Raw genomic sequence first — 21714 nt, forward strand, 5'->3', positions numbered from 1 at the left:
CCAAGGTGATGGAAAAGAATAAATTCTATTTAATTTTACCATTTTTGTATTGTATAATCTATCTTTTTTATATGGATGCAGCAGCTTGGTCTCGGGCTCCAAAGGTATTGCAATGTAATTCTCCCTGTCTGTGTGTGTGTGTGTGTGAATATTTCCCCACCAGAGCAAAAATTATTAGTCAGTTGGTATGTTCCCTCTTGCAACTAATTAGAAACATAAAATATTTTTATGATGGATGTGAATAATAAGTGTTGTCACCCACAACCTTCCTCACACCTTGTGCCATGCAAGTGGGGTGTCTCACATCGCACGTAAGGCAAGGGATTGAGGAGTCAGTGGGAGAGCAGCTCTGCCTTAGTGCCTCCATGATCTCCTCATTTCATTAGATGCAGAGTTGCTGCCTTGGAACTTGGTATGGGCTGTGTACTGAGATTCCCCACAGCTATTTTGCCTTTCCACAGATGTTCATCCACTAGTGTGTATGAATAGACATCCTATGCTCTGATTCAGGACTGATGACTTTTCATCTACTAAGAGTGGTCTTGTGAGGCCATGATTGCCTGTAACAAATGCAATGATGGTGCCAAAATGGGATGCTGGCACATGGAGGCTGAGGGAAAACATGAAGGTTGTGCTGCTATGCAACTCTGCCTGTCAGGGTACTTGGGTTTGTTTCAAATAAGCTAGGCAGAAGCACTACAGCTTCAGGATGGTGCTCAACCCAAACTCACTAGAAATACAAATAACACTATGCAGAAACAAGTGGGATGAGTCTCAGCTCTTAGCTAATGTTGGTCCATCTGGTGTTGCAGCAGAGTGTGTTAATGAAAAATCTCACTCTCTCCAGCTGCAACTATTTCATTCCAAGGATAAAGAAAAAAAGTAATATTTGATTTCTTAGTAATAATCAAGCAATGTTTCTATAAAATAAGAAGGTTTAAGATAAATGTTATCTCAAATATTAAAATTTAAATTTTAACAGAGAGTATATATTTGATAAAAATCAAAGTGCAAATTTAGAATAGTCATTCAGAGAGATGAAAAAGAGATCATAATTCTTCTTCTTGGTGCTTGCTTGAGAAATGACAGGTCATGTCTTGTCTTGGCTAGAGCTGCTTCAGTACCTTAGTTTTCCCATCTTTGAAAAAAATGTGATGGAAGAGGCTGATTTTCTGACTGAATCCCCACTACAAGACAGAAAGCCTTGGGAGTACAACACCCACAGCTGTTCCACATCTTACACCAGAGCTGCAACCATTGGAATTTAGGTTTCTTTTCTTGGAGCTGGGAACCAAGAGATGCCAAGAGTACTGCAGAAAATCAGTTTTAGCAATTTCAGGAGACTCAGCTGGAAAAGGAAAACTTTGAGTTTAAATTCTCTAAAATTTGGTGAAGCTAAGGTGAGAGCCCAAGTCATCACATCCAGGGAGAATTTTCAACCTACCTAGAGATGTAGGTGCATGCCTTTATAAAACTTCTTATTTGTTGATACTGCTGCCCTGTTCATAAGATTTACTGATGCCATGTTGTTCCTCTAGTTACTGCTAAGCATGTGGTCCTGCCACAAGTCCTTCCTGGTCTCAAGAGGGATCAGAGCACAACTGCAAGGTCAGAGCTCCAGGAATGGACTTCCCCTCTTATTTTAAGGATTGTTCTTCAGGCTCTAGGATTTAGGCTTAAGCCAGACCTCTGGGCAGTGCATTAGCCAGTGGTTGCAGCTGCTGTTACAACAGCTTTGTGAAAGTTTATTGACAGAAACTCAAAAATAAAAAGAACTTGGTCCCTTATGAGCTCTGGTGACCATGGAGAGTTTTTTTTCCTTTTATTTATGCAGGCTGTTGGGGAGTGAAAAGGCCAAGATAGTTCAGTGCTTCAAGAATCTGGGTTTAAACCCACATAACAATTTTGGAAAATGTACACTTAAAACCAGACTTGCTAGAAAGGTAAATTGCTTCTTCAGAGTAAACATCAAAAAAGAGTCATAAGACTAACCTCTAGCATGTTTACCTGGTGGGGGGTAAAATGCTTAACAAAAAATGCATTTTCACAATTATACAAATTCTATGCTTACCTTCTGGTAAAATTAATCCAATTGGGTGTTTCAACAATGAAGATGCCAGACATGCCATAGTTGAATGTCAACACACAGAGAAACAATTACAAGTGAGCTGATCATGCTTAGTACATGCTTGAAATTAGGCCAATGGTGCTAGGACTGCGAGGGATACTGACCCACATGAACAGCATCTTGAGCAATTATTCAAATGTTAAAAAATGCGATTCTCAATCAGTCACTATGGATTGTTTGATGCAGTCTACTGCTGATATTACTAAACAGAATACATCCTGTTTAATTGCTTCTCCCAGCAGTTTTGTGTTATCATGGAAAAAACCCAGCATGGCTAAGCTGCAATATTAAATGCACAAAGTTATGGGATTGTGTACTGCTATGTGTGTGGTGTGGTACTGAGACAAAGTGAGAAGTAATTGGAAACAATTTCATTAGGCTCAGCAAAAGTTTGGCAGCACATTTATGATGGACCTCCATGTGCAAACATCCATTTGTCACGATGGCATCAGCGCTATCTGCACAGACCTACAGCTTCCCTCTGCATGGACAAAAAGGGGCTGCCAAATGAAGGGGCTGTCCTGAGTACAGGAGCTCCCTACAGCCCCCTTGTTTACTGGCAGATCCCAAATTGGTCTTCAGGTATGTATTTATTTGGTTTAATCAGCAGGAATGAAGTTACACAAACACTGTTGCTCTGATCCACTCAGCTGTCAGATTAGTCTGAAATGGCCACTGAGCACCCAGAGAAAACATACCTCTTACCTAAAGCCTCTCCTACTGTCACACTATTTCCAGAATACTCATCCAGCCACATATCGAAGAAACGGCCCGTTTAACGAGGGCCATGGAAACATTAACAAATAGGTGCTAGAGATACACAGGACAGAGAAGAGTGACTGAGTTAGTGCTTGCTACGGCTGGAGCCACGTGGTGACAGCACACAGTAGGGACGGCGACACCGGGCAGCCAGACCCACAGCTCATCTCGTACCGCCCGGCTGCAGGCACTGCAGCCTTGGAGGCTCTGTCCCTTCCACTTCGAAGAGCTGCCAGGGAGAATGAAACTCATCTTCTCTCCGCATATAGAAACATGTGGTTGCCATGGGGGGAACAGAGGAGAGGAGAATCTCTTAGTAGCATAATCCGATTCAACTGAGGTTCTGCTCTCGCTGAAAACAGCTGGCTTTTTGCCCAGAACAGAGAATGAACTTTAGAGGATTTCGAGTGAGGGAGCCCCATCTTCAAAAGCATTCCTCTGGTAAAGCAACATGCTCCACCAGATCTCATCTGAAGACCTGTTAGATTGAAGCTGATGAAGTACTCAGAGGAAAACGACATCGGCAAAAGGAATAGCTCATATGAACAGACATTACCGACCTGAAATACAGAAATTAAAAAAAAGTAATTTCGACTATTACATCTATTGATTTCCCTGGGGGATACTTCACAGCTTTACAGCCACATTTCCCTGCTTATTACGAATGTTCTTCTCACCTTCACAGCTTTGTGTAAGATTCAGACAGACAGAAATATAGGGAAAGAATCCTTGACAAAAATAAGTAGAGGTGAACAATAGAATGGAAAAGGTGAAATTTCAAATGTATGTCGTTTTACAGGACTTAGCAAAACTATCATGCATTATGTTTCAGAGACACATGATTGATTTAAAAATACATATTTTTACCACCACTGAGCCTAATTCAAATTTTGAAGTGAAAAAATTTCTTTTAGAGTAAGAAATATTAAACCCGCTCATTCCATTTCTTTTCAGGGAGTCTCCCCGTATTTAAACAAGACAAACGCCACACTGTAGCAAGCCTCTCCCAGGCATGAACTTCAAGTGCACTGTCCCTACGAAAAATGTATGGAGCTCTGAACTTTAGTGACTGCCAACCCTCCCTCAGTCCCTTACGTGCCTCGGGCAGTGTAAGAGCCAGGATGTTGTTCAGAGGCGATTTTCTTCTTTACACTTTTCCCTAAAGACGACACCGGCCGTGCTGCGTTTCAGAGGACAAGCGTACGGCAGCTCCCGGGTGTTCACACAGCACCGGCGAGCGGAGTGGGTGCCGTGCCGCCCAGATGTGGCCATCAGCCAACTGACTAGTAAAAAACACCCCCAAAAGACATCTAAACACCCCAAAGAGAACAGATGGGCACTGAATGGGGAGAAGTTCGGGGCGCCGCCGGCGCGGCTTCCCCCTCGCCCTCCTAGCGGCCGGGGGCGGGACTCCGGCCCCATCCCGCGGGGCTCGAAGGGACCCCCCTCGGGTCCCGCATCCCGTGCCCGGAGTCCCTGTCCGAGCGCCCCGCGGGCCGTGCAGGAGGAGCGGGGGCGCTGCCGTCGCCGCGGGCGCCCCCTGGCGGCCTCGGGCGCGCTGGCCCGGAGGCACCGCGGGTCGGGGCTGCGCCGCCGCCGCACCGGCTCCAAGGGTTCCGAGGGCTCCGAGGGGGCTCCGCCGCCGCGCAGAGCCGTGCCGCGCCGTGCCGCGGCGGCAGCCGTGCGCTAGAACAGCGGGGGCGGTGGCGGGCGAGGAACAAAGGGGATCGAGGCGGCGCAGCGGCGGCGGCTCCGCCGGGGGGAGGCACCGGCTGGGCGCGGGGGGTGTGGGAGGAGGAGGAGGGTCGCCAAACTGCTGCCACTTCGTCGGCCGTGAGCGGCACTCGCTGGCGGCGGCAGCAGCATCCCGCCCCTCGCTGCATGGCAGCCCAGTGAGGGAGGAGCGGGCGAGGGTCTGGCGCTGCCCGGAAGCCGAGGGAGCCAGCGCCGGCGGCAGCAGCGCCCGCCGCTCTCCCGCCGGGATGCGCCCCGCTCTCCGTTGAGGCGCAGCCCCGCCGCGATGCTCTCCCCCGAGCGCCACCGCCACCACCGCCACCCCCCGCCGCCGCAGCCGCCACCGCCGCCGCACCACCCGCCGCAGCCCAGCCATGTCGTGGCCACCATCGAGAACCTGCCGGCGGAGGGCGGCAGTGGCGGCGGCAGGAGCGGCATCTCCGCGCCCTCCTCCAGCGTGCGCCAGAGGATCAGGAAAGTGCTGAACAGGTGAGGCCAGGGGATGGAACTGGGCTCCAGCAGCGCGGAACTGCACGGCAACGGCACGGCACGGCGCCGCTCGCTCTGGGGCGCGCAGGTCCCGGGGGCGCCCGTCGGAGGGGTCCCGACCCGGCCCGGCCCCCTCGGCGGAGTGGAGCGGCGGGGCACGAAGGCGCCGGCGGGGCGGCTCGCTCGGCTCAGCAGGGCAGGACTGGGCTGGGCTGCGCTGGGCTGGAGTGGCAGCGCCCTTCCCCGCGGAAGCCCCGGGCGGGCGCGGGGCGGCGACGCGGAGCCTCTCACAGTCCATTGTTGCCTCCTAGGCGGCGGCGTGCGGCGCCAGCCCGCGCCCTCCCCGCCCATGCCGGTCGCACCTGCCGTGTCCGCAGGCACAACCTCCGCAGCGGAGCCTCCCGCCTGCTCCAGCTTCCCTGGCCCGTCGCGGAGAGGCGAGGGCCAGCGGGAGGAAGGGAGCCGATATCCCCGCTGTCGTAGCCCGGCCGGTGGCAGAGGCGCAGCCGGGGAAGTTGGAGCGCGGGCGGCGGCGAGAGGGGCGGCGGGGAAGGGGCGGCCCCGCGGGGCTCCCGGCCGGGTCCGCCAGCAGCGGCCGGGCGCGGCCTGATGCTCCGGGGTGCCGAGTGGTACCGTGTGGGATCTTTGCCCGGTTCCGACCAGCTCGCGTGGCCAGGGAGAGGCACGCTGGGGCTGCGGGAGAGGGATGCTGAAGAGAGGCGAGCCAGTCGGTTCGCCCGTGCGTATGGCTCAGAATTGTCAGTGCAAAGATGGGAAAACTGCAGGATACTCAGAGTAAATTATTTCGCCGAAGGCACAAGAAAACACTGGAACCATCTTACTTAAATCCTTGGCACTCACCTCTCTGCCATTTGTTTCTTTTGCACTGCATTTGATTAGGGCAGAGATTTTTACTACGAAACAGAGTCCGTCTAGTGCCTAACTGGTTGCACTTCTCCAGAAGGAGCTCTTGTCTGAAAAGCCAGCTGGAGCCATCACTTCAGCCTAATGACTCTTACGCGCTAATAGAGCGATTGCAGCAAATGCATGTTGCGTACCAGCTTTGGCCTCATTGTCCCATCTTTAGTTTCAGATACGTGTAGTATGGTCAAGCTACTAAACCTTCTATTTGGATACATTAGCTTTGAAGATGAAGGTTGCTGACCCGTTGAAGCTTTTAAATATTAGGAGTTACATTCTTACAAGTGTTACATTGTTACAAATACATGAAGCTATTTGCTCGTTACTATATGCTGTTAATTAATAGTTACCAAGCTAGGAGTTCTTTTCCAAAGCATCAGTAAGGGAGGAAATATGTATCTGATCTGAGCATGAGAAGGATTGAAAAGAAGTCGAACAAGTAACAGCTGCTTCAACTCAATTACACATTTTCTTGTACATGTGGGTTTGCCACTCTCAGTACACTAAAATCCACTCAATTCCTCAGTGTGACAGTCTGTGTCATCTTAGATGCCCTGTGCTTGCCATATCCTGCTCTCCTCTGCTTCGTTATCCTGAGGTGTGTGTCAGTTGTGATATAAGACACTAGAGAAAAGAGGTTTTCTCAGGGCCAGCAAGAGATATATGAAGATGTGGTGAAGAGATCAGGTACAAAAACAATAGGTTCTCCTGTGCAAGGGTGATAATAGTGATCTCTGGGAAGTCATCAAATTGACCACAGTCATCATGGGTAGGAGTCGTTGGATTAATTCATATAGTCTAGGCAGTTACCATGTTTATGTGTATATATAACTTTCAGCCATAGATAAAGAATCAAATCCATATTTATTGTTCTTTTTATATGATTGAAATGAGAATATCTAGGTCGTGGTGGCTTTGTTTTGTTTTGGTTTTTTGTTTGTTTATTTGGGGATTTTGTTTGTTTTGTTAAGGGAGGAAAAGGGTAGAAATTGACTGTGGTGACGGAAGTTCAAATCTTTGATTCACAAACTTGAATCTAGAAATGACATCTTCCATTGCCTGGAGGAGCACCCTAGCAAAAAGAAGTTCAGTCACTTTTTTTTGTGTGTGTGTGTTCTTTTTTGCTCCTCAAATAAGAGTAAACATTTTCGAATTTTTGTGATTTATGGAAAGGGAGAAGACTTTTTACTAAGGTATTTTAATCCTTAGCAAATCCCACAGTGTATCAGTGGACATTTTGCCCAAGTTAGTTTTCCTTAATTTTTTTTCAGCTTTCCATGGGAACTAATGTCTCAGTCCATGTAACATCGTGGCTTTCATCAGTATTTCTGGTGGTGCAGTGAAATCAATCCTGACACAGTGAAATGAATCCTGACAACAATGTTTATATTTTCATCTTCTTTGGAAACAATAGAATGCAAATACATAAGGGAAAGGAAGAAATATATATGTGTCATATCCATAAAAAAGAGCTCAGAACAAACCAAACATTGGCTTTTCCAATTGTTTTTTTACCAGAAAAGGGTAGCACTTTCTCTATCCTGCCTAGACTTTGTGTGCACATTTGCTTGAGACTCATTTGTGAGAGATTCCTGATTGACTCACTGTGATGAGCTCATGTGCTTCTGTTTTCTGCTAGACAAAGCAGAGGATCCTCAGGCAGACATCAAAATAAAAAGGCTTACAACAGCTGGGGCTGCCAGAAACTTGTTTATAGCTGGTGGAATCATAGAATAGTTTGGGTTGGAAGGGTCCTTCAAAGGTTACCTTATCCAAGCCCTGCTGCATTCAGCTGGAACGTCTTCAACGAGCTCAGGTTGCTCAGAGTCACATCCAACCCAGCCTTGAATGTTTGAAGCATCTAGCACATCTCTGGCAACCTGTTCCAGTGTTTCACCACCCTCACAGTAAAAATCTTCTTCCTTATAGCTCATCTGAATTTAATCTTTTATTTTAAAACCCTTATCCTATATCAAGAAGCCCTCATAAGAAGTCTGTGCAGAGGGAAGGGACAGATTATGTTGTGGTCAGGGAGGAGACACAGCAGTAAGAGAATGGGGATAGGCACTGGCAGAAACTGAACATTGTTGCTCTCTCACTTTATGTTTAGCAGTTCGGTCAGCCAGGCACTTGCTGATTCCTGAATTGCCTTCGAAGTTTCCTCTTAAAATTGTTTTACAAGCTGTAGAAGCTTATTTTAACTCCACATTCCAACCTCTCCTCTCTGTTCACTCAGTAGATCCCAAAGTAATAGAGAAACACTGAAACAACACCCCCAGGGTGTTTGAGAGAGAACACACTGAAAGCAGAGCTGTTTGACTGTAAAAATCTATTTCAGTGATCACAGCAAACATTGCACTCTGAAAAAAAGTTGGCCTTAACAGAAAGCCAAAGTGAAAAACAGAAGTGAAGGCTCAGAATCATGGAGGGCTGGAGATTCTCAACAAAATTGAGGAATTTACTGGAATAATTTGAATATAAATTCTGGGCTGTCAGTGATGGTGAACATGACCTGCTGCAATTAGATCAAACTTCCTCATATCCTTGAAGTAGATGTGGTGCTTAGTGACATGGTTTAATGGCAGACCTGGCAGTGCTGGGCTAATGGTTGGACTCCATGGTCTTAGAGGTCTTTTCCAACATTAATGACTCTATGGTTCTGAGTTGGGAGAGGATGGCTTTTAATTGTCATTGTACTAAGGAGAAATGTTGTGTTGATTACCTGTGGCCCTGCGACACACCCATGGCCCATAAATCCCAGCTGCAGGGCACTGCCTGGTACCTTACTTGTGACATTTGCTGTGCAAATGTCTCCGACTGAATCTGCCCCGCTATATTGCAGAGGAGTGCAAGAATAATGTTGTCTGCTTTATTGCTTGTTTCTTCAAACTTCTGTGAAGCCAAAATTGGACTCCACCAACTCTGTCTGCTTGTAGAGGACCACTTAATGAGCAGTGACTCACCTGCTCTGCATTGCCTCCCACCTATAGTGTGAAGCAAGAAAATAAGGAGAAAATCATGTGGCTCGGCGTTCTGCAGTTCCACGCCTCCTCTCTGGCACCTACACATTTCAGAGATACCTGAGTCTCAAGCATCTGACTGTATTCCAGCACGGGGAAAGGGCTTCTTTCCCCTTCTTGCACTCCCTAGGTGATTGGCAGAGAATCACCTGCCAAACACTGCCTGTGGCCCCTGAAGTCTTTTTAACTAATTTACATGTTGATCTTGTGTTGGGAAAGCTGGTTATCATCACTTTAGAGGAACTGGACAGACAATAAATATTGCTGAAACACAGGGGGAGCAGGTTGCCAAATGATCTCTTTGGGGGATTCTTGTAAATTATTTCTCTGAACAAGAGCCAACAAATGAGATACCTGCTTATATATGAACACTGTCTCTGTAGTCCTGGGCACCAGGACAAGGAAGGAAAATGAAGTTTCTGTAAGGAACAGGAGTTAATATCTTTAGATGCTGTGACAAAGTTATTTTAACTAAATAAATGTGATTATGCTGTGAAACAAAAAATACCACAGCTGCATTGATGAACTCAGGTCTCCAGAGTAACATCTAAGGCACTGCTATTGTGTTGCTTTCCTTGAAGACTTTTTTAGAAAGCTGAATTGCACTTTTTTCTGGATTTACCCACTTCTATCTCTTAGTACTTTCTTAAGGAATACTAGCTATAAAATCTAGTTGTGCCTTATCTTGCTGTTTCAAGGATGTCTTCATGGGCTTTTTCTTGCTCTCTGTTGCTTAAATGGCATTTGGTATTTCTCAGAAGTTTCCTAAAAATCCTATCAGAATATAAGAGATATACTTGAATCAGAAAATGGAGAAAGAGTAATTTCAGCCATTCAGTGCCATGCCATCTTTTAAATAACTTTGTAGTTATGTTCTCTCCACAAGTGAATTGTGAAAACTTTCTCAAGAAGCGTGAGTCCCTTCCTACTTCTTTGCTCACTTAGTTGCTTTATCAAATAAATTTTGGCCTTGTGCATAAAGCCAGTGTAGGGTCTAATTCCCGTTTTAGGAAAAGGAAGAAAAAATAATGTTGCAAATAAGTGTAATTTATTAAGCTAGGTAGTGATTTGTTGATTAAAATTATATGAAAAAAACAATTTATATTCTTTCTGTCAGAAAGCCTGGCTGTTTGGGTGCAGTCTGAGTAACAGTGTTGTTTTTTTAGTATGTTACAGCCCCAATTCATCCCTGATACTGGAGTAAGGAAGAGTTTGGCCCGCTAGCTGACTAACTTTGAACTTGAATCATGTGTCAAAGCTACTAATTCTTCAGAGAGGAGAGCTGTTTAAATGGTGCTGCAAGTATCAAATGCTATAGCCTAATTTTTTTTTCTTTCTAATAACGTGTATCTATGTAGTAAATCAGATAAGGGGGTTTATGTACTAGAAAGAAGCTGAAACTGAATAATAATGAAATTGAGGCACTGTGTTTCATTGCCCCAAAGCAGTAACGTCTTTTACTTGACTGATCAGAGAGGCAAACAAACCAAATATTTTATGGCATTTTTTTCTTAATGAGAAGCAAGTCAAGGATAAAACATATAATTTTTGAATCAAAAAAAAAAGTAAGTTTTCATGACCTTCAGTTGCTTCGCTTTCTTCTTCAGAACAAAAGAATTTCCTTCCTTTAGGATTTTTATTCTTTAAAAGTACAAATAGCTTCTCAAAGTCCATCCAGAATCACAGTAACTGTAGAAGAATGAGCCTGAGCTCAATTCAGATAGCTGTAGTTCTCCTTTTAGGTAAAAATATTTATACTGTTCTGAGGTAAGTTAAAGAAAATGAGTTCAGAGCATAGATAAAGCAACTAGGTTGGCTTTCATGTGCCTGTTACTATTATTCTTTTTGGTCAAGGAAGTGGGAAGGTTATATCAGCCTGTAGGAAAGCAACCTGGCAGAGGATATAGAAATTAAGTGATGAAAAATTGTCCACTGTTTCTTTTTCTCATGACCTTTAATTGTCATTTTGTAAGCAAATGACCTCTGCAAATTAGCTATGTGCCCAAAAATTTGGGTGCATGTGGGAAATACCTGTCAAATGTGAGAAAAAGATGCTCTTCCCCTTCCTCTCCAAACAACCTGTCAGTGAATGCAGACTTACTGGCATGCCATAGTACACTTAAAAAGCTTTGATTTAGGAGCAAAGATGAGCTAAAGTACATAAAGCTTCTATGTTGTTGTTGTAGCACGTACTGAAAACCTGTCCAAGTATTGTTTCAAAGTTTCTGAATGTGGTTTCCTAACAGGTTTAGAAGCAAGGACTGAAAAGCTTTGTCCCCCTTGCATTGCTTTTGCTCCTGAGAATTTGCACCTTAGGAGATACAAGTCTTGCCAGTCCTGTTCTGAAATAGGAATTGTTTGGAGCGATTTGATATGGTAAGTGCACTGTAATCCAAACCCGACAGCCCACATACTGACTGGGAAGGCTTTCCCCAGGAGGGGGTATTCGGCAGGGCGAAATATGTGGGTGTCTTCTGTCTACCTATGACATTCAAAATGCCGGTACTTACTGGCCTGTCTGTAAGTGGGAATTTTTGACACTGGCTGTGCTGTGGGCTTTGGGAAGGGGTTACTGCCTCTTGAACTAGGGGGGTTTCAAAGGAGCAGTACCGTAAATGGCTCCATAGAGAAAGAGAGAGGAATGGACAGAGTGGCTCTTATGGGATGGACAGAGCAGCTTTAATGTGCTAATGAGGGGAAGGCCAGATGCCAACAGTGATCAGAAGGGCTCTTTGTGGCTCTGTCTCTTTGGAGATGGCTGGATTCTCTGTCCCTATCGAGGTTGTTTCTGCAGGCAAAGGGAAACACTGGGGCTATTAGTGAGGTGTTCCCTTCCTTTAAGTCAGCAGATAGCCTGACAGATCAGCATTTGAATACTGATTAGGGCTAATTACCAATAAAGCTTAGGAAAAAGAAGTTGCTGAAGAAGCTTGACTTTAAAAACTAAAAAAAATCACCCCCGAAGCAGACAAGGACAGAAATCTCATACTCAGTCTTCTGAGCTGTGCTCAAACTCAGCTGAAGTCACCTGTTGCAAGAAAAGCTGTATGGGGAGTCATAAATTGCTATGACTGTAAAGTGTTTAAGTATTGGTAGTTCTGAAATTCATGTTGTGAACTGTCTAATATACCTGTCTGTGCTTATTTATTTCTGTCATCCGTCTCGCTGATTTTTTTTACTAAAAACACACCAGTTTTGAAGCTTGTCTTTCAGCTTTCTCTGACTTGGTTTTTCTCATGATTGAAGAAAACATTTCTTCAATACATATTCACTCAGTCATTTTTCTCAGAGACACCAAATGATTGAGGTAGCAGGTTTGACTCCCATGCATCACATTCCCCTAAGTATGGCTGGAACTAAAGAGCCTGAGATTTAGGAGGGGGCATCCCCAGAGCCTGGCTGTGCTTGGTGAGAGCACCTATACAGCAACACTGTGCAGTACATCTGCAAGGAGTGTGCCAGCTTTTGAGGATGTGTCATGGTACACGGGGATAACCACGTAATTTCCTCGATGAGGAGATGACCCTTGATCTCACCAGAAAGGTCTGTCCACAAATAACACCAGGTAGGTGTCACAGTGAAAAATAAGGACACTTATTAAGCCACCCTTCTGTTTGTATCTGATACAGTTTCCTCTTGGTGTGGTGGTGAGTTGCTTCCTTACACTGCCTGTTGCCCATGTGATATAAGAGGCCACATTCCACTTACAGGCAGGCCTGACCTGTGATAACGTGTAGGAACTTAGGAGCTGGATAGTGAATCTTCTTTTTTGCTATAACTTTTTTCCTGTCACAAAATGTAGGTGAGTCAAAACCTTGTTAAGAAGAACTGGACTTTTTCAAGACTGCATGCTCAGTAAAGTTTCCTATGTACAGACTTAAGAGTTTTTTGGATAGAGAGTGAGTAAGACTTCATGGTAAGATGGTGATGGGAGGACTTATGTAGGAGACCAGGTTTGACTCTGCTTTGCTACACCCCTGAGGGCTGCTGTGAACAGAAGCTGTGAGATTCTCTTGGCATGAAGAACTTCAAAAGGTTGTGGTCTTGTCTTAATGCAAAATGTGAGAAGTTTTGAAAACTAAAAGTTTGGAACAAGAAGATGCTTTTTTGCCCAGTTCGTCTCCCAAGACAATTCAGGCTTCAAGGTATTCATTTACAAAAGCACACTACACTTTAAACATACTCTAATACAGATAAGTAATTTATGTCCAGTAGAAAAACCATAAATATGGCCTCACACACCCTAGTGTTAATTGCAACCTGTAAGCCAGTATTAGGTGGTGATGAAATTAAATCAAAATTTGAAACATTTATAGTGACAGCCATTAGTTTACTTAGTTCTCTCTAGTGCTCATTTGTCAAAAGAAGCTTGTGTGTGTGTACAGAAGCCTGCTCCACTGCATTTTATTGGGCTGCACTGCATTTGAAAGGGTGTTGACTTCTGTGCCACATTCATTCTCAATTACTTTTCTCATCTGGCAAGTGTTCTGATTGGACTTGACTTCTTCCACTTTTCATTTGGTAGAAATGGAAAATGAGTTAAGAGTGGACTAAATGTTTCCTCCCGTTTAGTGAAATAGAGAGGAAGCAATCAGCAGCATGGGAGGGAAAGACCAGAGTCTGTTCCTGCTCTGATACCTCTTCATCAACCTCTTTGAAGAGGAAGAGAGATCCACAGCTTCACTTGAAGATCACTCCAGCCTAATAACTAAAATTCTAATCTTTAATGTCACCTTGGGGTGGCTAGCTGAGACCTTTATGGGGATGGGGGAGTTTGAGGGAGCTGGGATGGGCTCAAGAGAGCGGTGGCTGCAAGGTAGAAGTGGGGGAGTTGTCTCTGCCTTTTTTTTTTTTTAAGGAGAAGGTACATGTCTAACTTTTCAAGAGGAGGCCTGAAATAAGTCACTGAAAGGTAGGGAGAAATGCTCCAAGGAGGGGTAAGGTAAAGCGATAATGGGGAGGATCAAAGGACATCACACGATGAACCAACATGGTTTTAGATAAAATGCACTTTATTGGTACACTGCAAGCAGTTTATATAGGGTCAAAGCTACGTGCTAATTTGCTATAGTAATTTTCGCACCACAAAGCAACGTTAGCCTGGAGAACAGTAGGCTTAGAGGTGACCTCATCACTGTCTAGAACTACCTGAAGGGAAGTTCTAGCCAGGTGGGGGGATTGGTCTCTTCTCCCAGACAGCCAGCAATAGGACAAGAGGGCACAGGCTCAGGCTCTGCCAGGGGAAATTTAAGTTGGAGATCAGAAAAAAATTCTTTCCAGAGAGAGTAATCAGGCATTGGAATGGGCTGCCCAGAGAGGTGGTGGATTCACCATCCCTGGAGGTTTTTAAACTGAGGTTGGACATGGCACTGAGTGCCATGATCTAGTAAACGGACTGGGGTTGGACCAAGGGTTGGACTTGGTGATCTTGGAGGTTTTTTCCAACCCAATTGATTCTGTGATTTTTTTATTGGTTATATTCCATATTGCACACGTCCAGTGTTTTGATAAAAATCCCAACAGTTCTCAGGTGAATCTTAAGAATTCTGTGAGCAACTTTCCAGAGTTCTTGTGTGAAAGTCTGGGGAGTTGCTGTGTTAACTCATGGGGAGTGATTTCTTATTTACCACTCAGCAGCAGCTGTGCCTTTGTTTATTCTTTGCTGGTAGCTGCTTCAATCTCACAGAGTCCATACAGTCTGGATCACTCACATGGCCATTTTGTATAAGAAATTCCTCTACAGTAAGGCATAAGCTGTACCCTATCCTATGCTTTCTGCCAAGATTTCAGTCTTTGTCTACCCAGGTGCCCCTCTGACTTTCCCAAGGTGCAGTATTTTTCAGCATGGATCTTTGTGGGGCTTTTGATGAGACAAATGCTAGAAAATACTTAATAAAATTAAATAAATTACCTTGTGATTATTTTAAGGCCAGGTATTTTGTGGAGTTTAAATAGCTCTGTATTTTCAGTGGCTTCTGCAGATTTGGGCCATTTGCCTTCTGAAATCTCTTCTTACTAGAAGCTGAGCGTCATAATGATACTAAGTGTTTCTTTCCTGTTGCTCCTTTCTTTTTCTCTGCTGCTGATACAGACATGAAATGCTTTTTATTATGCTTTTTTTTAACTCCCTGCTGCCAGTATATTGAAGTCTGTAGAGACTGTCCTGAGTAGCTTGAAAGTGAAGAAGGACAGCAAATAGCAGGTAGGCTGGGTAGAGTTGAGCAGGAAGCTGGAAAATATTTTAATGGGTATGGGATTTGATACTTTAAGAAAATAAAACTTTAATGTTGTAGGTACAATTTTCTGTAGGCTTGGTATGAGGATTAAGTACTGTCAGGCAAAAGAAGTTTCCAAGCCTCATCTACTATAGTGGGTAAAAAGCCAGCACCCAGATATATGTCTATGTAACAGTCAGCTGAAGTGTGTCCTTTTTCTGCATAACTTACCCAATATGCACACATAACCTCTAGTCAGATTTTGAATACCTGGCTCCTATGTTGGGTGCCTGATGTGCTAAGGGGGATGTTTTATAGAAAAAAGAATTGTATTTTTTCTGGAATTTAGAGATTACCATTTACAGAAGTGCTGTCTGGCTTGTCCCCGAGCAAAGAACCACCTGTGGATAGCCCTGGAGACGTTGTTCCATTCCCTCCTCTTTACATTCTTCTACCAAAATGCTTTGCTTTGATTTAGTGCTTGCTAGCATTGTATTGACAGTGAACTTCAGTGGGTTTTTCAGGATCCAGTTTGTGGTGGGGGAATGATGTCTTGGAAGACATTCAGTAGATTCCAGGACATTTGGAGGACTGAATCTAGAAGCACAGGGGCAAGGTGTTGTGATGATTGTCATACACATATAAAGTCACCTTTTACTGGCATTGAAAAGGAAAATTTCAGGTTTTCTCTCATTTCAACAAGAAGGTGACAGCAGAACTACTGTTTAGTAGCATATGTGCACTCAGGGAGTGAGGGAGAGTGGTCAGGATAGGATGCAGTGCCATCCTATGGTGGTTGAAGGGCTGTCAGAAATGGACGAGTTACTTTGGATTTATATTAACCAAGTGAAATCTGTGAGATTTGGAGTTGCTCCTGCTCTAAACAGGTTACTTGAGTTTAAGACACCAAATAACTCTGTAATAATTAACTTGGAAAAAAAAAAAAGGACTCTGTGTCCCTGACTGTGTGTAAGCATGTGAGATCTTAGGATGAACTACAAGTAACCCAAATTCAACATCCCATAATAAATAAATAAATAAATTATAGCACATTCTAGCTTGTAGAAGAATGTCTGTTAAATTTGATGTCTGCAGTTGTTCATACTATCAATTTGGTATGTATTACTGTGTTAATGGAACTTATTATTACTCAGCTAGATTAATTTATTAGATTTATCCTTACATTACAACCTATAGATGTATTGGGACATGAGCCCACAGAATCAATACCAATTTCTTTTCTCATTTATGAATGCCCTTACTAACACTGAGAATTCTGTTACACTTGAGAGTATTTAGCTGCCATTTATTTTGAAGCATACACTTTGACAATTTTAAATTTGTCTTTCTTCCTTGTCCTTAATGATTTATTTTTTTCCATGTATGTGGGCTCTATTTGAGCAAAATGGCATGCATCAAGCATCAAATGAGTCATGCTCTGGTCACTGGAAGTAGTCAGCAACTTAGGTGCTTCCAATACTAGGGCTCTGAGACCAGACTTAATATTTGAGATGTATTTTGGCTGCTCTTCTGTGTGGCTAGCCCAAGGTGGGAGAGGGAACAAATGTAACTTACAACTAAGTTGCCTGCCAAATGTAGTGTGTTTTTCTTTGAACAGCGGCCATGTGTGCATTTATCTTTCAGAAATGGTGCTATTTAACTGAGAAGCAGTAGCAAAGACCAGCTGAATTAGGTAACTGATATGGGGTTCATTCACTTGCTTCCAGAGCTTGAACATTAGACAGGAGCTGCTGAAAGCATGTGGTCAGAAGTGAAGGGAGGCAGGCGAGAAGAAGCACGGGGGAAGAAAACTATTTGATCACCTGTACCGATGCTGCCATTTCAAGACTGGTAGACAGAACTGATGGTAGACAGAGACAAGTTTTCAAGCAGTCCTGGCACCAGCATTTCTGTAACCATCACAGCACCAGTGATGCTTGAGGATAATGTCCTTCCTTCCTCTGGATGGACCAGAAATGTTTGGAACTCTCAGGAAGAGAATTGCTGAGACTGGCTGATCTCAGCGCAGCCAAAGCAATTCACCAAATGTTTATGTGGAGAAATGTCCAGCAGCTGCATACACACAGAGATAATGTTTCATCCAGTAGCCTGTAAGGTGAAACTCCATAAAATGTAGTCTTCTCCAGAAAGCCTTTCTTTGTTGTTTTCCAATAAAAGTTGTTGTGTCCACTGAGTATACTGCTTATCTCATCACTTTTTGGCCTGTACTTTGCTGCTGCTGTAGCTGCTGCTTTTGGACCACTGCAGTTACTGAGTATTAAAAGCTCAAGCCTGGTAAATGAAATACAGCATGAACAAAAGAACCAGTCAAGTGGTAAAGGGAAACTTAGGGAAAAATTTACCCCCAAACTCATCATATATAAGTATCATCAGAGTTAGAAAAATGGGGAGATGCCCTGTGAATACGATACAGTTATGGGGTTTGGGACCAAAGCCAGAGTGTGAGGATTTGTGTCATCCTAACTATGCTTGACTAAAGGCTACAGCAGAGCTGGTGGACAAAATGCAGCTCAGCCAACTGGGACAGGACAGGGAAGGGTGAGCTTTTGCATATTTTTTTTCCTGAGAAGCTGCAGCAGCAGATACGGGGAAATACTGTGATCTAAGAACTTGTGGGGAAGTTACATACAGTAGCTCCTGATTTACAGTCCAAGATTGGACACAAATTGTTTTTTTGGCCCTGTGCAAATCTGTCAACCTTCCTGGGTCTGGTTCAGCACCTGTAAAATGGGGATAATTAAACTTAACTATCTGGAAGAGTTATTCATTAGTTAATGCTTGTAAAATGCTATACACTGCTATAAAATACAGCATAGTACTCAGAAGCATCTGTTTTGTAGTTACTGTAGTGCTTCTCTGAAACTTTATGGGCAAACTTTGCCAAGAAATAAATTAGTAATGTGTGCAGAACATACAGGCATCAGGAGATGAGGGAGAGATATCAAAGGCATCTAACTTGCCTGAGGTACCTCTTTTCAGAATACAAAGGGAGGTTTCCCAAGAGCACCTGAAGAGGCCTGACACTGAAACTGGTGGCAGATGAAGCTGGGACTGCAGAGTGATGTTCTGACAGGTGGTAGAGAAGCTCCTTGCTCTGTTCCTAGCTTCTCATTCTTATTCTTGACCCTGTCCCCAGCTACTTCCCCCTTTGTTGTGCTGGTGCAGCTGTCTGCACAGTGGCATGGAGAAAGAGATTGGGGGTTTGATTCAGATGGGGAAAAAATGGGAAAAAATTTCTGTCGTTGGTTTGTATTTCCAGATGGATATATTCTCCAGTGTAGTTTGTCATACATTTACAAACATGGACTAACACAGCGAAGAGGCTGGGTGAGAACAAGTGTCTGGAAAGAAAACAAATCTGAGGCTGCTGAAACTCTCCTGACACTAGAGATGATCTCACAAACCATGTTATCCAGACACAGAAGATGTTACCGTCGCAGAGGTTTGAAGGTGTGTTAGTGAGCTGAACTTTTTTCCTGAGTCCAAAGACAAATTATGCTGACTTCACTGGAGATGTGTATGGCAACATACAGAGATCATTTGGTGAATAGCTGATCCTGTCTGAAGCTCATCACGTGTGTGAAACTCTGCTAACAAAAAAGGAAGGAGCTAAGGATGTGCCTATAATAATTTCTGAGTTTTGCATCTCAATGCCATTATTTGGGATACTTATGAGTATGTGCACTGTATGAACAATGCACATGCATACACACATACAGACTTGGTTTAATAGGAGACTGTTAAAAAAAAAGAAAGTGGTGGAGGGAAGAAACCATTTCCAAATCAGCCTCTTCTTCATTGATGCCTAGAAATTGTTAGCAGAGGGTCAAGACTTATCTAATGTGAAGATTAAACAACCTCTCAGTCTTTTCACAGAGCTGGGTAAGATAAACAGGAGCTAAGGCTGAGGAAAGAATTTGTTTTTAAATCAGTTTCATGAACTGCCAAAAGGAGCTCTCACTTGTGTCTCTTCCATGCTTCTGGCCAAATTGCTCCTTCTGCTTTTGCTAAGCCAGATCTGCTTTCTGTCACATCTCACAGATCACTAAAATCACAGGTAATTAACCTGGCTGAAAAAGGTTGCTGTTGTAGCTGGGGTTTTAGATAACTTTTCATTGGACTAATGCATGGATTGATGAAAGAAAGGAAGCTGTGAGCAAGGAACAGGGAGAAGCAAGTGCAGAGGAATTGAAGAAAACAGGGTTTGGAAGTAAAAGGAACTGGAAAGAAGAAAGGGAAAGTATATTTTTCTGTGGTCTCAAGTTTTTTATTTGGCTCATCTATATTGTAATACCATGCCTGGCTTGTTGCCAAAGTCCTTAGCTTCCTGCTGCCCATGCTGTCCTGCCTTCTCTAGTGTTACAAACCCTAGCGCTGATGTTCCTGAGAAGAGTGGTGATGAACACATGTGAGACCTGTTGGCTACTGACAGCAGGTAAACAGTCAGCTGTAGCCAATTCCTCACTCAGGTAGGGGGGAAGTGCTATGATTGTATCCAAAGAGGAAAAAGAAGGTGGCCAGACAGCAGGTAACATGAGCCTGAAGGGAGCTGGTGGAAAAATACGTGCCGTTAGACCTATAAGTATTTGCTGTGTTCTGCTGGAGGTGATGGTGGAGGTGTGATGCAGTCCTAAATTGACAGTAGTCTTCTTTGTTGCACATTAAATTTGTTTATTTTTAGGCAGACTGGAGTTCAGTGAGCATGGGCATTTGGGAAAACAGTGCTATGTGTTTTCCTGTTGCTAGAAGGGAAGCCTTAGCCCAGTATAGTTTTTCACAGTAACTAAAAGAGGCATAGAGTCAGTGGGTCTAAAATCATCATATCTAGTGTGCAGCATTGCTTCTGTGGGCTTTGTGACTCACTTCTGCCTCTCTGCCAAGGTGTACAGTAACTTCTTTACTGTGGTTGATTAGAAAAATAGCCAAATCAGGGGTGGCCAAAATCAGTGGCCACTGAAGTGGTTTGTCTCGCTTTCTGTGATGGTGTGCAATGTATTATAGTATTCTCCTATATGGTACATTGGGAATAGCTGTTTTTATTTGGCTTATTTGACCTTGGAGGTTTATTGCTCGTCCCTGGCCTCTTTCTAGAGCCAGCAGCCATGCACTTGCTTCGCCAAAAGCTGTGCCCTTTGAGGGAGTCCTCTGATGTGGCAATCCCATAGCTTCAGTTATCGAAGTAATTTTTTAAGAGCAAAATGTCCACCAATTTTGTCACCTCAGGAATGGTCACAAAATTGTACTGACATAGGCAGTTATCTGAAGGTATTTCTCTGTTAGTCCTGCTTCCCAAATCTATCCTGTGTCCTCTTAGCTGTTATATTTTCACTTGTAAGTACTGTTGTGGGCAAGTGCTGCACAGTTCTGATGTAGCACTTCACAACAACCTCTTCTCTCCTACAGCAGGTAAAGCTGTTGTATTTAGAGAACCAAAGCCACAGGCAAACAGAGGTAAGGACGAACACGGGTGGTGTAAAAGATAATATGCATAAAACAGTATGGGTTGTGTACTGTGCCTGGAGAGAAATCAAGAATTGACAAATCCAGGGAGAGAACGTGTCCCATTGTTCCATTCTTCATTGTGATTCTATTGAAAGAAGATGGAAGTGATAATAGAAATCCAGATCAGGCCCTAAAGCCTCTTTAGGTTGTGACTTTCTCTTAACTAGAAAAAAAAATTTAAAAAATGGGCAGCAGTATACTTTATCCAGCTTTTAGCAAATATGAGGTTGTGCTTAAATTTCTTGGCAAATTATTTTTATGAGTAGATGAGCACTTTCCAATTCCTGAAACGGAGTTTTAGGTTGCTGCATTTTTGTGACTTGGGTCAGAAGGGTTGTACTTTTGCTTATATGAGGAGCTGAATGTGTCACTGTTTAGAGGTCTGGGTGTTAACATCAGTATTTTTTTGTGACTACTGAAAGCAAGTTGGCGACGGGACAGCTGTGATACTTTCCTTTGGTTTTGGCTTATGCTTTAATGCAGGAATTTCTCTGCTTCATGGTTCTTCTCTCTTGCTTGGGTTACTGTACAATCCCCAAGATACAGATGGCTTGCTGAGGTGGTCTTGTTTTGGGAAAGCTTAAACCAGTAGTATTGCCACAATCCTGCTCTCAGTTAAACTTTTAAGAGCTTGTAAATAAATACAATCCAGGTTGGTATCTAATTGATTAAAAAGTCCTTAACAACACACAGAAGTAATTCCACACATTGCATGGGCTAGTGGAGTGATCATGTCCAGACTGGGAAGGTGTCTGTTAGTAGGAGTTATAGGGTCTGTTCATTTTTAAAGAAAACAAAATAACACACCTGTCCCAAGGGCACCTCCACCTCTAAATCCCCAAAACTACACCAGAAAACCCACCAAATCCAGCAACTTTACAACAGAGCAATATAAGGCAGTTTGTGTTTTGATACCAAAATGAGT

The 21714-nt window shown here is 43.8% G+C and overlaps 1 protein-coding gene across 1 annotated transcript in view; it reads left to right on the forward strand.

Moving 5' to 3' along the window:
- The first annotated feature begins 4509 nt into the window (after positions 1 to 4509).
- SLC35F1 (solute carrier family 35 member F1) overlaps positions 4510 to 21714 on the forward strand; it is a 242607-nt gene continuing 225402 nt past the window's right edge. The window contains exon 1 of the mRNA XM_071548962.1: positions 4510 to 5110. Coding sequence (XP_071405063.1) covers positions 4908 to 5110 — 203 coding nt within the window. The 5' untranslated portion in view covers positions 4510 to 4907. The remainder of the gene's footprint in view (positions 5111 to 21714) is intronic.

The sequence above is a fragment of the Pithys albifrons genome, chromosome 2, assembly GCF_047495875.1.
Source record: "Pithys albifrons albifrons isolate INPA30051 chromosome 2, PitAlb_v1, whole genome shotgun sequence".
NCBI classification, from domain to species: domain Eukaryota; kingdom Metazoa; phylum Chordata; class Aves; order Passeriformes; family Thamnophilidae; genus Pithys; species Pithys albifrons.